Genomic DNA, 11706 nt, shown 5'->3' on the forward strand with positions numbered 1-11706 from the left:
GCTCCACAATAAGAGAAGCCATCGCAATGAGAAGCCTGCACACTGCAATGAAGAGTAGCCCCCACTCTCTGCAACTAGGGAAAGGTTGTGCACAGCAACGAAGACCCAGCACAGCCATAAATAAACATGAAAAATCATTTTTTAATTGCCCATAAAGAACAACAACAACAAACCAAAGAGTCCTCCATCTAGTGGGTATCACATCTGCTTCATATTCTTGGGGAAGGTGAAGGTAGGAACTGGGAGGAGACTTAGCAGAACCTGTGTTCAAGGCCAACTGAACAACTTGGAAGTAGCCCAAAGTCCAGAGGAACAAGGCTTGGTGATGATAAAGACTTTTAAGGAGTTAGTTCCTTAGCTTAAAAAAAGATAAGAAGCCATTGAAGGAGATTAAGCAAAGATGTAGCAGCAACAATTTTGCAATTTAGGAAGGTCGTCCTAGCTGCAGTATCCTTTCCTCAATGTTTCCCAGGCACTATTTGTGGAGGGAGAAGATGTCATGTCCCCTAAGCAAGAAACGCTCATAAACAGAATGCCATATGCTGATCAGGCATATTCAGTTGGATCAAACTGTATCTTCTTTACAATGCTTTTCCTGGGCCCTTGTTCTTACTCCAGTCAACAAATGTTTCTTCCCCCCTTTATTTTTAGCCTTCCTTACTCACAAGCTTTCTCTACAGTTCCAGTCTCTCCAAGCTACAGTCTCACATTTCTAATTCTACGACACACTTCCACATGAATAGTCCACCAGCGCCTCAAATGCAACAGATCTAAAACACAACTTATTTTTTTACCCCCACCTACCAACCTACCCCGAGTTCACTTCTCCTAATTGCCCAGGCTTCACATCTTACCATCATCTTTTATTCATCCCTCTCTTTTCCCCTCTGTTTATCCCCATGTCCAATTAATTGTTTGTTTCTGTCTAATTCACTTCAGCAACACTTCTTCAATCCTATTGCCACTCCTGGCTTATGTCTTCATTCTCTAACAAAAACTCCTGTAACTTTCCCTTATTTGTCCAATGTTTTCCTTCCCAACTCAATTCATCCTCTGGATAATTAGATAATAATATATCCTATAATTCAACTCTGATTATGACATTTCCAGGACCAAAAATAACTTCAACCTCATAGCTTACTAACTGAGTCCAAATTTCCTAGCCTAGCATTAAAGCCTTCCATGTTCTAAGCCAAACCTAATTTTCCATCTTTGCACTTGATTTTCTCTCTATGCCCCCTCAAATATGCTCCAGTTGTTTCCTATTCCTGGTCAATCTGATCTGGGAAATATTGGGTACTCAACAAAAGTTGATTTCTTTCCATATGAGTTTGCTATATTCTCCTTCCCCATGCTATCTCAATTTATAGGAAAACATTCCATTATTCTGAATAATTGATTCTCACACAGAAAATTATCATATTCATGGAAAATCCTATAAAACCTAGAAAACAGATGGGAACCTTGACAAAGACGAGCAGTACGATTGAGCTTCAATGTCAAAAGAAAAAGGTAGTGACAAGCAGGATGCCATAGAAATTTCAGAACATTTGAAAAGTTAGAAGCATTACATGTGGGACAATGGGTGCTAACAGTCTACCAGAGCTCTTCAAGATGATTCGCTGGTCTCATGGAACTTACAATCCCCCGAAGAAGATTAATTAATACATACGGACTTCATAATGCAAGGTAGTAAAATCATGCTCCTGTCAAGGTACAAAATGTCTTAGAAGCATAAAAAAAATGAGAAATCCTAAGAGATTAAGAAAGCTTCATAAAATACCTTGCAACAGAGGCTATAAGGACTTCAACAAATCTTGAGAAAAAGGTATTCCAGGCAGCAGAAACGGTTTAAAGGAAAGGTAGAGGTGGAAAATGCTGCAAGTGTGAGAAATAGGAAAACAACTGATGAACCCTAGGCCCCTAAACTATTACTATTTTGAATGTCTCTAATGATCACTTACACAGTTTTAATGAATTAAGAGTGTATGAGCTATTTGAGCTCAGGGTTTTACTTCAATGAATTCCTGAAAACAGGCAGATGATTATCTGCAGGATGGATTAGTTGTTATTAAACAGGATTTTCACAACTCTGTTGGATCCTAAGCTGCGTTATAATCCCTGAGTGTGGTGTTGCACTCAGTTCCCTCCCAGAGGCTGGCTCTTCAGCATTCCTGCAGTGGTATGAATGAAAAGCTCTAACATCTTGGGATCCCACTGAAGGTGATACACTCTTCTACATACACATTGCAATCAAGGAAAAATTATACATACATTTTAAGGACTAGTAACCTTGTAATATAAAGTTTAAAAATGCAAAGTCAAACCACGTAAATGTTTGCATAGTACAAAGAAGTCTACAATTAGAAGAGACTGTAGAGAAAATCTAGTTCAACAATGTGACCCAAACTACGTCTATCTAGTTATTCCAGGAATTTGGAATCAGGGCTCATTGATTTAGTGTCTCCCTGTGCTTGGCACTGAGGGACACCTACATATCTAGAAACCACTGAGCACCCACATATGACTGTGAACACAGCGGGGGAAAGATCTCACACAGAGAGATCAATGAAGCTAAGAAAGGCAAGACTAGAGACAGAGGAAGTTCCAGGTTTTCCATTCCTAGTCCCTAATAAGGTCTGCGTGCATTTGACTTCCATCACATTCCTGTCTTTCTTGCTTCTAAAACTAGTTCAAGTTCATTGTTGTTACTTGGAACAGAAGCTTAAATGAGGCAATAACCAAAATCCTTCATAAGGTCAATTGGCTGATTTATTACTGAGCTACCTTTTCTATACTTTCTTCTCATTTGTATTTCCTTTAAAAGCCATAACCATGACTTTGGTATATTATAGAGACAAATACGTGAACAGGGATCCAGGACTGTGTTGAGTATTTTTAAAAGGAAAATCCATTATCTCCAGGACGGAGAAAATGTAGGAATCTTCAAGGTAAAGCCTTGAGGTATCTGCACAGCAATCAGGGATGCAAACAACTGGTAAATTTTTAAAAAACTTTTTATCTTGTATTGGGGTACAGCCCATTAACAATGTGATCATTTCAGTTGAACAGTGAAGGGATTCAGTCATACATATACATGTATCCATTCTCCCCCAAATTCCCCTCTCATCCAAGCCACCACATAACACTGAGCAGAGTTCCCTGTGCTACACAGTAGGTCCTTGTTGATTATCCATTTAAAATATAGCAATGTGTACATGTCCATCCCGAACTCCCTAACTATTCCCTTCCCCCAATCTTTCCCCCGGCAACTGTAAGTTCGTTCTCTAAATCTGGTAAATTAAAGAACTATCTGATTACTCTCCTATGCAAAGCCAATATAATTCTGAATAAACCAGATGAGTAGATCCAATTCAGTCTTCTCTGAGGCATGAGAAAAAGGTCATAACTGAGCACAGGGCATTTCATCTGGAATGCCCCAAGTGACTAGCCACAGTTCTCCCAACCATACAAAGAGGTCTGGGTGCTCTCCAGTGATATCCCTGACCCAAATTTCAACACCGAATACCAAAACATCTTAAGGCCTGGTTTAACTATTGACCCTATGAAATACCCAGCATTTTCTACTATTAGATAAGGGGAAGAAAGTAAGAGAAGGTTAATATCATGGCATTCTTTTCAGGTGTATACGTCTGTGTGATGGGGCAAGTATCAAGATTTTCCTGAGACAGATCCCGTCTCCCCAAAGCTGGATCCACACCCAACAGATTTGACTACAAGAAGACCAGTTAAACACGTCGAGCAAGTCAGAGTTGACAATCAGAAGCCTGGACCAATCTAGTGGGTGGCTCTACAGGTTTATATAAACAAAAACAATCCTGGAGGATCCTGGAGCTGGAAGGGACATAGAGACTATGTATAAATTCATCATTTTACAGAGAAGGAAGCTAAACATTGAAACCAAATTCATCAAACAAATCCCTAACTACAGTAATACAGGTGAGATGAAAATCAAAGGGACTGTGACCAGATTGTGACAGAACCAAAAAGATTATTTCCTAAAGTTTCTCTAATGGTTGAAAATTTATTTTTAATTATAAAAGAAATACTGTATTAGAAAAATCTATGAAAACTACTGTTGGAATATTTTTTTGGATACTCTTATTACTTAAGTTTAGCAAAACGGCTTCTGACCAAATGGGTTAGCATTTCAGTTAAGGTATTAGACCAAGCACCTTTAAAAGTCAAAAAACTGTGTGTTGATTCAAAAACCTATCTGATGTTGTGTATTTGCAACCTTGGCAGACAGGCAGTTTAGGCACTGTGACAAAACTCTAAATGGCAGAGAGTTGCTTATTTTAATATATATTTTTTAAAAATCCAGACATTCACATAGGGCACTAATAAAAGTCACCAGAAATTAGACTTATATGTCAGCTGGGACCAAAATAAAAAGAATAAATGTTTAAATGGTCCAAATATAAACTTGGTTTTCAAAATTGCTGGCAAGGGGCCATAGTACTCTGGATTTCAGTCTTCAAGGGCTGTTTGACCACAAGTATTAAGTCAACACATTACTGAGGGAAAAAAAAACAACTATATACTGTCTGGCAGTACAATCTGCCCTTTATCTGCAGCACAGTATATTTTAGAAGACCGCTGATAAAATGTGAAGATAGAACCTGTTGTGTCCCCTAAGAAGTGCTATTAAAGCTGCTTTTAAAGTGTAGATTCATTAAAAAGTAGGTCTTTTTTTAAAAACAATATTAATCAGAAGCAAACATGAAATTGATATTATTTAAATTAACATCAATAATCTGCACATACTAAATACTTTTAAAATCTCCTATCCATTTTATAAATTACATGAATCCTAAAGATTATTTTATAGACAAAACTAACTTTTAAAAATCTACTTTGCCACCATCACTGCAAATGGGAATAGGAAGCAATAGACCAGAGGGTGTTGAATATAATCCATACTTAGTAGAGTCAGTTTTCAACTAATTTATAAACCTTAGCTGTTAGCCATATCTTATTTTGACAGTTTAGATTATTGGTGGCAAAAACAAAAGCAAACTAAAATTTCCGAAGAAGTCTCAACTCTGAGAAATCATATTTTCTGTTCTTCCATTCCAGATAACATTAGGGATCGAGAAGTTTTGATGACTATATACTCATCACAAATATAAAACTTCCTGCAATTTGACATTTACCTTAAACTCTACATTTGTACTTTCAAATAATTACTTTTTATAATAATCTTATTCCACATTATTTAGAGAAAACTATCTTTAAAAATCGTCCTGTTAAGACTACAAAATTACCTCGCTTGATAGCTTGCAGTCCTAAACCAAATAAGGCAGGAACGGCACCTTTCGACCTTATAGTTGTAAACAGCCCAGGGTGAAACTTACAAACCAGACTCCTATGCCCTTTTTTCCGCTCAAAAACAAAACAAAACTGGTACCTGGAAAACTCGGGACTTTGTTCGGTTTTGGCCTATTAGACACCAGCCCGGCCCGCGGGAGCCTGACCCCGCGGCGAAGGCGGCGGTGCGCTTCTGGGCGCGCCCCTTGTCGCCACGCGCCCGCCGCTCCTGGCGCTGTCCCCCTACTCGCCCGGCTCCCCGGCGCCCCTCCCGGACGCGCGGCTGGAGGCGCGGGCCTGGCTGGCCGTTCCCACGCGCCCGGGCCCGTTATCTCAGCGGCAGCTGCGCAGGAGTACCCTCCTACACACACACACCTCCGCGCGGGGCAGGGGACTCCGAGGTGGTCCCCGCCGCGGACCCGCGCCCTCCCGAGCCCGAGGCGGCTTCCCTTCCCCAGCAGCCCTGCCAAGCCCCTCCCTCGGGGGCCCACGTCGGTCCAGAGCCTCCCTCCGGCTCAGGTTCGCTCCCGGGACGGGATAAGGTGTCAGCGACGCTGCCAGACGCCTCCCGTCGGCGGGGGCGAAGCCAGCCCTGACCTCCTTCTATCCGCCTCTCACCACCCGCGCCCCTCTTGGGCTCAGGAGAAGGGGGCTCCCGGCAGGAGGCTGAAGGGGGCGCTGCCCGCGCTCGCAGGGGAGCGGAGGTCAGGGTCACATCTCAACTCGGTGGGGTCCGGGCGTGAGGGCAGACAAGGGGTGGGGGAGCGAGCCCCAACTCACCGGACTGCACTGCTCCCCGGGCCGCGGCCGCGGCCAGGCAGAGGCTGAGGCAGAGGCAGAGCAAGAGGGGGCGCGGGAGGGTCCGCCGCGGGCTCATGGAAGTGCCAGGGAGCCGCCGCCGGCGCCGCTGTCCGAGCCTCCCTCCCTTCCTCCCCGGCTCCGGGCGACGGACGGGGCGGCGGGAGGCATGACGGGAAATTCCTGGGCACGGGCAGCCGAGTCCAAATATGAGCAAAGGGAGGACCGCGGAGCTCGCCCGCCGCGGACGGGGCCCGCTGCCCGGGCCTCGGCAGCCGCCAACTCCCTCCCTTCTCTGAATCCACCTCCTCCACGGCTGCCGCCCCGAGGCCGCCGGCCGCCGAGCACGACCGGGAGGTGCCCTCTGCCAGAAGGCATCCCTTTCCAGTGTTGGGGCCCAAGACCAGAGCGGAGCACCCCCCCTCCACGGGTCCCGCCTAAGACCCCTGAATTAGAAAAGAGAGGAACCATCACGAGGAGACCCGACAGCTAGCCAGGGACCCGTGGGAAGATGTCTAAGGAGTTTAAGGAGACTCCTGCGATGCCCCCCTCAATCAACTGAGAGCTCTGGGAGTAAGGGGATAAAAATATTTGGCAAGTGCTTCTCTTGAGTGTGGGAGGGGCAGGCCAGAGCAGCACTGTCAGTTATGCACACACTCAGGTGAGCCATCCTACACAGAACGAACAGGCATTACTGATCTAACACATCAAACCAGCCCTCTGCATTCCAGATGAGTGGGACCTTTACACCAAGGTGTGTGTATGGGTGTGTGTGTGCTTCGCCCTTAGCGAGAGTTAAAAAGGGGCTCTTCCCAAACTTATATTTGAATACCATATATGGTCTTCAACCCCTTTACACTAGTTTTGTATTTCTTTCAACTTATCTGAAGGGTAGTGTTGAAATTTATTCAAAAGGTACTACTTCTGACGACCGACCAAAAGTGTCAAGCCCAATGTTTAATCACAGGCCTAAGCCAATTGTGGCTTGACTTTTCTTTGGCACTGATAACTCTGCCAGCAATCAAGGCCAAATGACCTAAGCTTTTCAAGATGACATAATGATGTCAAATTACTATTTTTTTTTTTTTTTTTGCTCTCACTAATGGGACAGGCCCTGAAGATGTAGGATTATGTAATTATTTATAACCATTGTGATATGCTACAAAAATGATTAACTGATGCAAAATACTTAAGGGGTAAAAGTCAAACAGATTTAGAGGGTGGATTATTCTAACATGACCTAAAGTACAGTAATTTGTACATCACACTATTTGTTTGAAAATGCTATATTTGAAAATTAGAAACTTTATTTCAAAACAAATTCAGTTCTGGCATAGTATTAAGGCCCTGTATGCCAAAAACCAGTCCATTGGCAAGTGGTTCCCCTTAAATCATCTGGTACTGAGAAACACATCCCATGAATTATTCCTGGCAAATGGGCAGATTTCACCCTTAATGTACTAGCAGTGATAATGAGATGAAGGTCAGATAACCTAAGTAAACCAACAGTAAATAAACTGTAAAACAGTATATTAGGGATTTAAAGGACACATGGCATTATTCAATTTAAATACCTAGAAGTAGGGTATCTGAAAGGGAATATTCAGGAAACTCTTTAAGTTTCCCTCCCTTTCCTCTTTTTTATATATTTTGTATTATTGAAGCACTTTTCTTTTCATATTCACTTTTTCTTATTTCCCCCACAGCCTGTTAGTGCAGGAGACATAAGAGACATGGGTTTGATCCCTGCATCGGGAATATCGCCTGGAGAAGAGAATAGCAACCCACTCCAGTATTCTTACTGGGAAAATCCCATGGGCAGAGGAGCCTGGCAGCTACAAGCCATAAGGTCATAAAGTCAGATACAACTGAAGTGACTTAGCACGCACCCACCACAACATGTAGTATAATTCTTTGCCCATAGTTTAAATGTTTGTTTAAAAACAAAAGTAAAATGAGCACATTTTGTAGAATGATGTACAAGAGCTCCTTAAGTATAGAGAAAAGCTTGTTTCAAAGGATTGTAATAATTTTGTCTATATTTAAAATATTTTAGTTGACCTTAAGCACAAAATTACATAAAATTACAAAGAAGGCAGTATAACACTGCCTGTTACTATAAGTGGGGGTTGATTAATTCTGTCAACTGCTGACTTGACAGCGATATTAGCAACTGTTCTAAAAGCTTGAATAAATATGTTAAAGAAGAAAGTAAAGAACAGAAGTTCCCAAGTACATAGTAAGTGCCCGTCACTGTGCTAGTTGTTTTACACACAGCATTTTATTTAAATCTTCCAAATATCTTTGAGCTTTTTATTTTTTGTCCCTATTTTACAGATAAAGAGAGGCATAGATAAGCAAATTATGCTATCAGGAAGGGATAAAGTAGTATTGGAATTCAAATCTCATTACAAAGGATACATATACTCTTCTTACTCTTCTGATCTGCCCCATTTTCTCTACATTAGAAAAAAAAAATGGGGTTTTCAAAAACTGTATTCATTGAGTTCTTGTGGTTTTAAGTAACTAGTGTGCACTCAGGTTACCTCAAGTAACAGGGGTAAAGAAAACACGTGGAAATAAGGCCAGAGACTTAACCGGCTTGTCAGGTCATCCTTTGTGAGCCTGGGGGTGGGGGCCTGTGCCTTTGATGGGTACCAGAAACAGGAAAGTTACCACCCTCTGACCACATTCCTATGAGTTTCGTAGTTTAAATCATATATTTCCCAACATTTTCTCTGTTATTATAATCTTAATGACAATCATGTTAATATATTACCTTAAACTATGTTTGCTTTTGATATGTGCAGGGCCCTGTAAGGGCCTCCTGGGCACAAGGCCTTTGTGTCCAACGTTTCTTTGATTATAGGAAACAGCCTTCATTCACCCTCCGTGACCTTCCCTGAGTTCCAATGGGAGATCTAAGCAGTTTTTAACTAGGGAAGGGAGAGGATAGGAGACCAAGGAGAAACAAACTGTCAAGAGCAGCCTTGGGGCAAGGTCCTGGTTCCCCATCAATATATACAACAATATTTCTGAGCTGTTTTGCAGATACTGCAACTCCCTCCAGGTGGGAGAAGTTAACGATTAACAATGGTATACTGCCCACAGGCATGTAGACCCCAGACCAGTTGGACCTGAAGGTTGACAATATGGACTCTACTTAACTCACCACCAACCCAACAGAAGAATGTCTACGAGCTGATCATACCCTCTTTGCACAATTACTATAAAAACTTACCACTGCTGCTGCTGCTGTTAAGTCGCTTTACCACTCTGCGCGACCCCATAGATGGCAGCCCACCAGGCTCCCCCGTCCCTGGGATTCTCCAGGCAAGAACACTGGAGTGGGTTGCCATTTCCTTCTCCAATGCATGAAAGTGAAAAGTGAAAGTGAATTCACTCAGTCGTGTTCGACTCTTTGAGACCCCATGGACTGCAGCCTACCAGGCTCCTCCGTCCATGGGATTTTCCGGGCAAGAGTACTGGAGTGGGGTGCCATTGCCTTCTCTGAAAACTTACCACAGTCTTCCTCAAATTGGGACACTTGGTTTGAGGGCATGAGCCTGCTGTGTCCCCCTTCGCCTGGCACAGTAATTTGCTTAGTCACTCAGTTGTTTCCGACTCTTTTGTGACCCCATGGACTGTAGCCTGCCAGGCTCCTCTTTCCATTGGATTTTCCAGACAAGAGTACTGGGGTGGGTTGCCCTTTCCTTCTCCAGGTTTTCCCGACCCAGGGATCAAACATGCATCTCCTGCACGTGTGTCCTACACCGAAGGCAGATTCTTGACTGCTGTGCACTCTAGATACTCTTTTCTAACCTCTCCCCAAACTCTGTTTTTGAGATTTGATTCCACACTGTGTACAGAGAAGCTGAGCTTTCGGCATAACTTTTAAGACAAAACACTCAGAGGAGGTAACTACTTCCTCTGTTTATTATATATATATTATAGGGATGCCTCACCCAATCCAGTGATGTGCTAGTAAATATTTAACAACCAGATCTGGAGGAAGGAAGTCTAAATTGTAACAAAAGCCAATTTGTGTGGATGTCAATACTCCCAGCAACCTGAGTCTCTGGAGTCAAAGTTGAGAAGAGATGCTCTTCGCCCGCATGAGCCAGCCCATTTCACCACTCCCCAACTCCTTGTTCATGTCTTCGAACACAGCAAAATTCAAGTTATACAATCACAGATCCTTCTGCTTCTGCTCCCACTGTTAGTCGCTCAGTCATGTCCAACTCTTTGCCACCCCATGGACTGTAGCTGGCCAGGCTCTTCTGTCCATGGCATTCTCCAGACAAGAATACTTGAGTGGGTTGCCATTCCCTTCTCCAGGTGATCTTTCCAACCCAGCGACTGAACCCAGGTCTCCCACGTTGCTGGCAGATTCTTTACCATCTGAGCCACCAGGGAAGCCCACTACCAGATGCCAGTTCTCTAGAGCTCATAATCAAATGCCCGGGAGGGGAGAGTTTGATTCTATCACTACTGTCCCTCTTGGGGAAAGTTCTTGTATGAGGTTATCTCATAAGCCACTGAGTACCTCTGAACCTGGTGTCCTCTCCTACTTCTTCAGCTGTCGCTAAGAGGGAAGACTCACAGGGGACAGGGCATGGTCACCTGTACTAGAGAAACAGACTGGCGGCTTCCCTGGTGATCCAGTGGTTAAGAATCCACCTTCCAATACAGGGAGTGCAGGTTTAGTCCTTGGGCAGGGAACTAAGATCCCACGTGCTGAGGGGCTACTAAGCCTGTGGGCTCTTGAACCCACATGACGTAACTAGAGAAAAGCCCGAGCACCACAACTGAGACCCAACATGGCAAAAAGGAAGAAAGAAGCAGACTGTGTTGCTGCCTTTTTAGGGGGTTAAATCTGGGGCAGCCTCTTGAAAAGGGAATCTGTAAGCATGGCAAGCATTCAAGCTACAAACTCTCTGACATACTATTCTCACCTCTTTAATGAAATTCCCTCAGCCATTATGCAAAGCTTTGAGACAGCCCCCATGTCTTATACCCAAAAGAACATCTTGGGCAGATGCAAACAGGAAAATAGACACATTCAACCTAATATTATTCAAAAGTCCCAGGCAGGGTGAGAAACCGAGTTAGTACTTCAATTCAAAGAGCATTTATCAAGTATATTATTTATCAAGTATGTTTATCAAGTATATTATCCATATAGTCAAAGCCATGGTTTTTTCAGTAGTCATGTACAGATGTGAGAGTTGGATCATAAAGAAAGGCTGAATGCTGAAGAACTGAAGCTTTCAAACTGTGGTGCTGGAGAAGACTCTTGAGAGTCCCTTGGACAGCAAGGAGATGAAACCAGTCAATCCTAAAGGAAATCAACCCTAAATATTTATTGAAAGGACTGATGCTGAAGCTGAAGCTCCAATACTTTGGCCACTTGATGGGAAGAGCTGCCTCATTAGAAAAGACCTTGATGCTGGGAAAAATTGAGGACAGGAGGAGAAGGGGGCGACAGAGGATGAGATGGTTGGATGACATCACTGACTCAATGGACATGAATTTGAGCAAACTCCGGGAGACAGTGATGGACAGGGAAGCCTGGCA

General features: G+C 43.3%; 1 protein-coding gene and 1 long non-coding RNA gene across 6 annotated transcripts in view; both read right to left on the bottom strand.

Annotated features, from left to right (window-relative positions):
* The window catches only part of MSRB3 (methionine sulfoxide reductase B3), a 178542-nt gene extending 172266 nt beyond the window's left edge, over window positions 1-6276 (bottom strand). For 3 of the 5 annotated variants that reach the window (XM_081588840.1, XM_081588841.1, XM_081588843.1), the window contains exon 1: window positions 6112-6276. In XM_081588840.1, the coding sequence (XP_081444966.1) occupies window positions 6112-6208 (97 nt within the window). In that variant the 5' untranslated portion in view covers window positions 6209-6276. Of the gene's footprint in view, window positions 1-5431; window positions 5581-6111 lie in introns of those variants that run through there. The other 2 variants (XM_081588842.1, XM_081588844.1) reach the window with 1 other exon arrangement.
* A 2163-nt stretch (window positions 6277-8439) lies between these two features.
* On the bottom strand, window positions 8440-9452 carry LOC145545120 (uncharacterized). Its single transcript, XR_014081876.1, has 3 exons — window positions 9371-9452; window positions 8909-9065; window positions 8440-8588 (listed from the first exon to the last, which is right to left on the bottom strand). It is a non-coding gene; the product is annotated as an uncharacterized LOC145545120 (long non-coding RNA).
* Between the last annotated feature and the right edge of the window lie 2254 nt (window positions 9453-11706).

Source organism: Giraffa tippelskirchi, chromosome 4 (genome assembly GCF_054371585.1).
Source record: "Giraffa tippelskirchi isolate mGirTip1 chromosome 4, T2T-mGirTip1v1.2.pri, whole genome shotgun sequence".
NCBI lineage: Eukaryota > Metazoa > Chordata > Mammalia > Artiodactyla > Giraffidae > Giraffa > Giraffa tippelskirchi.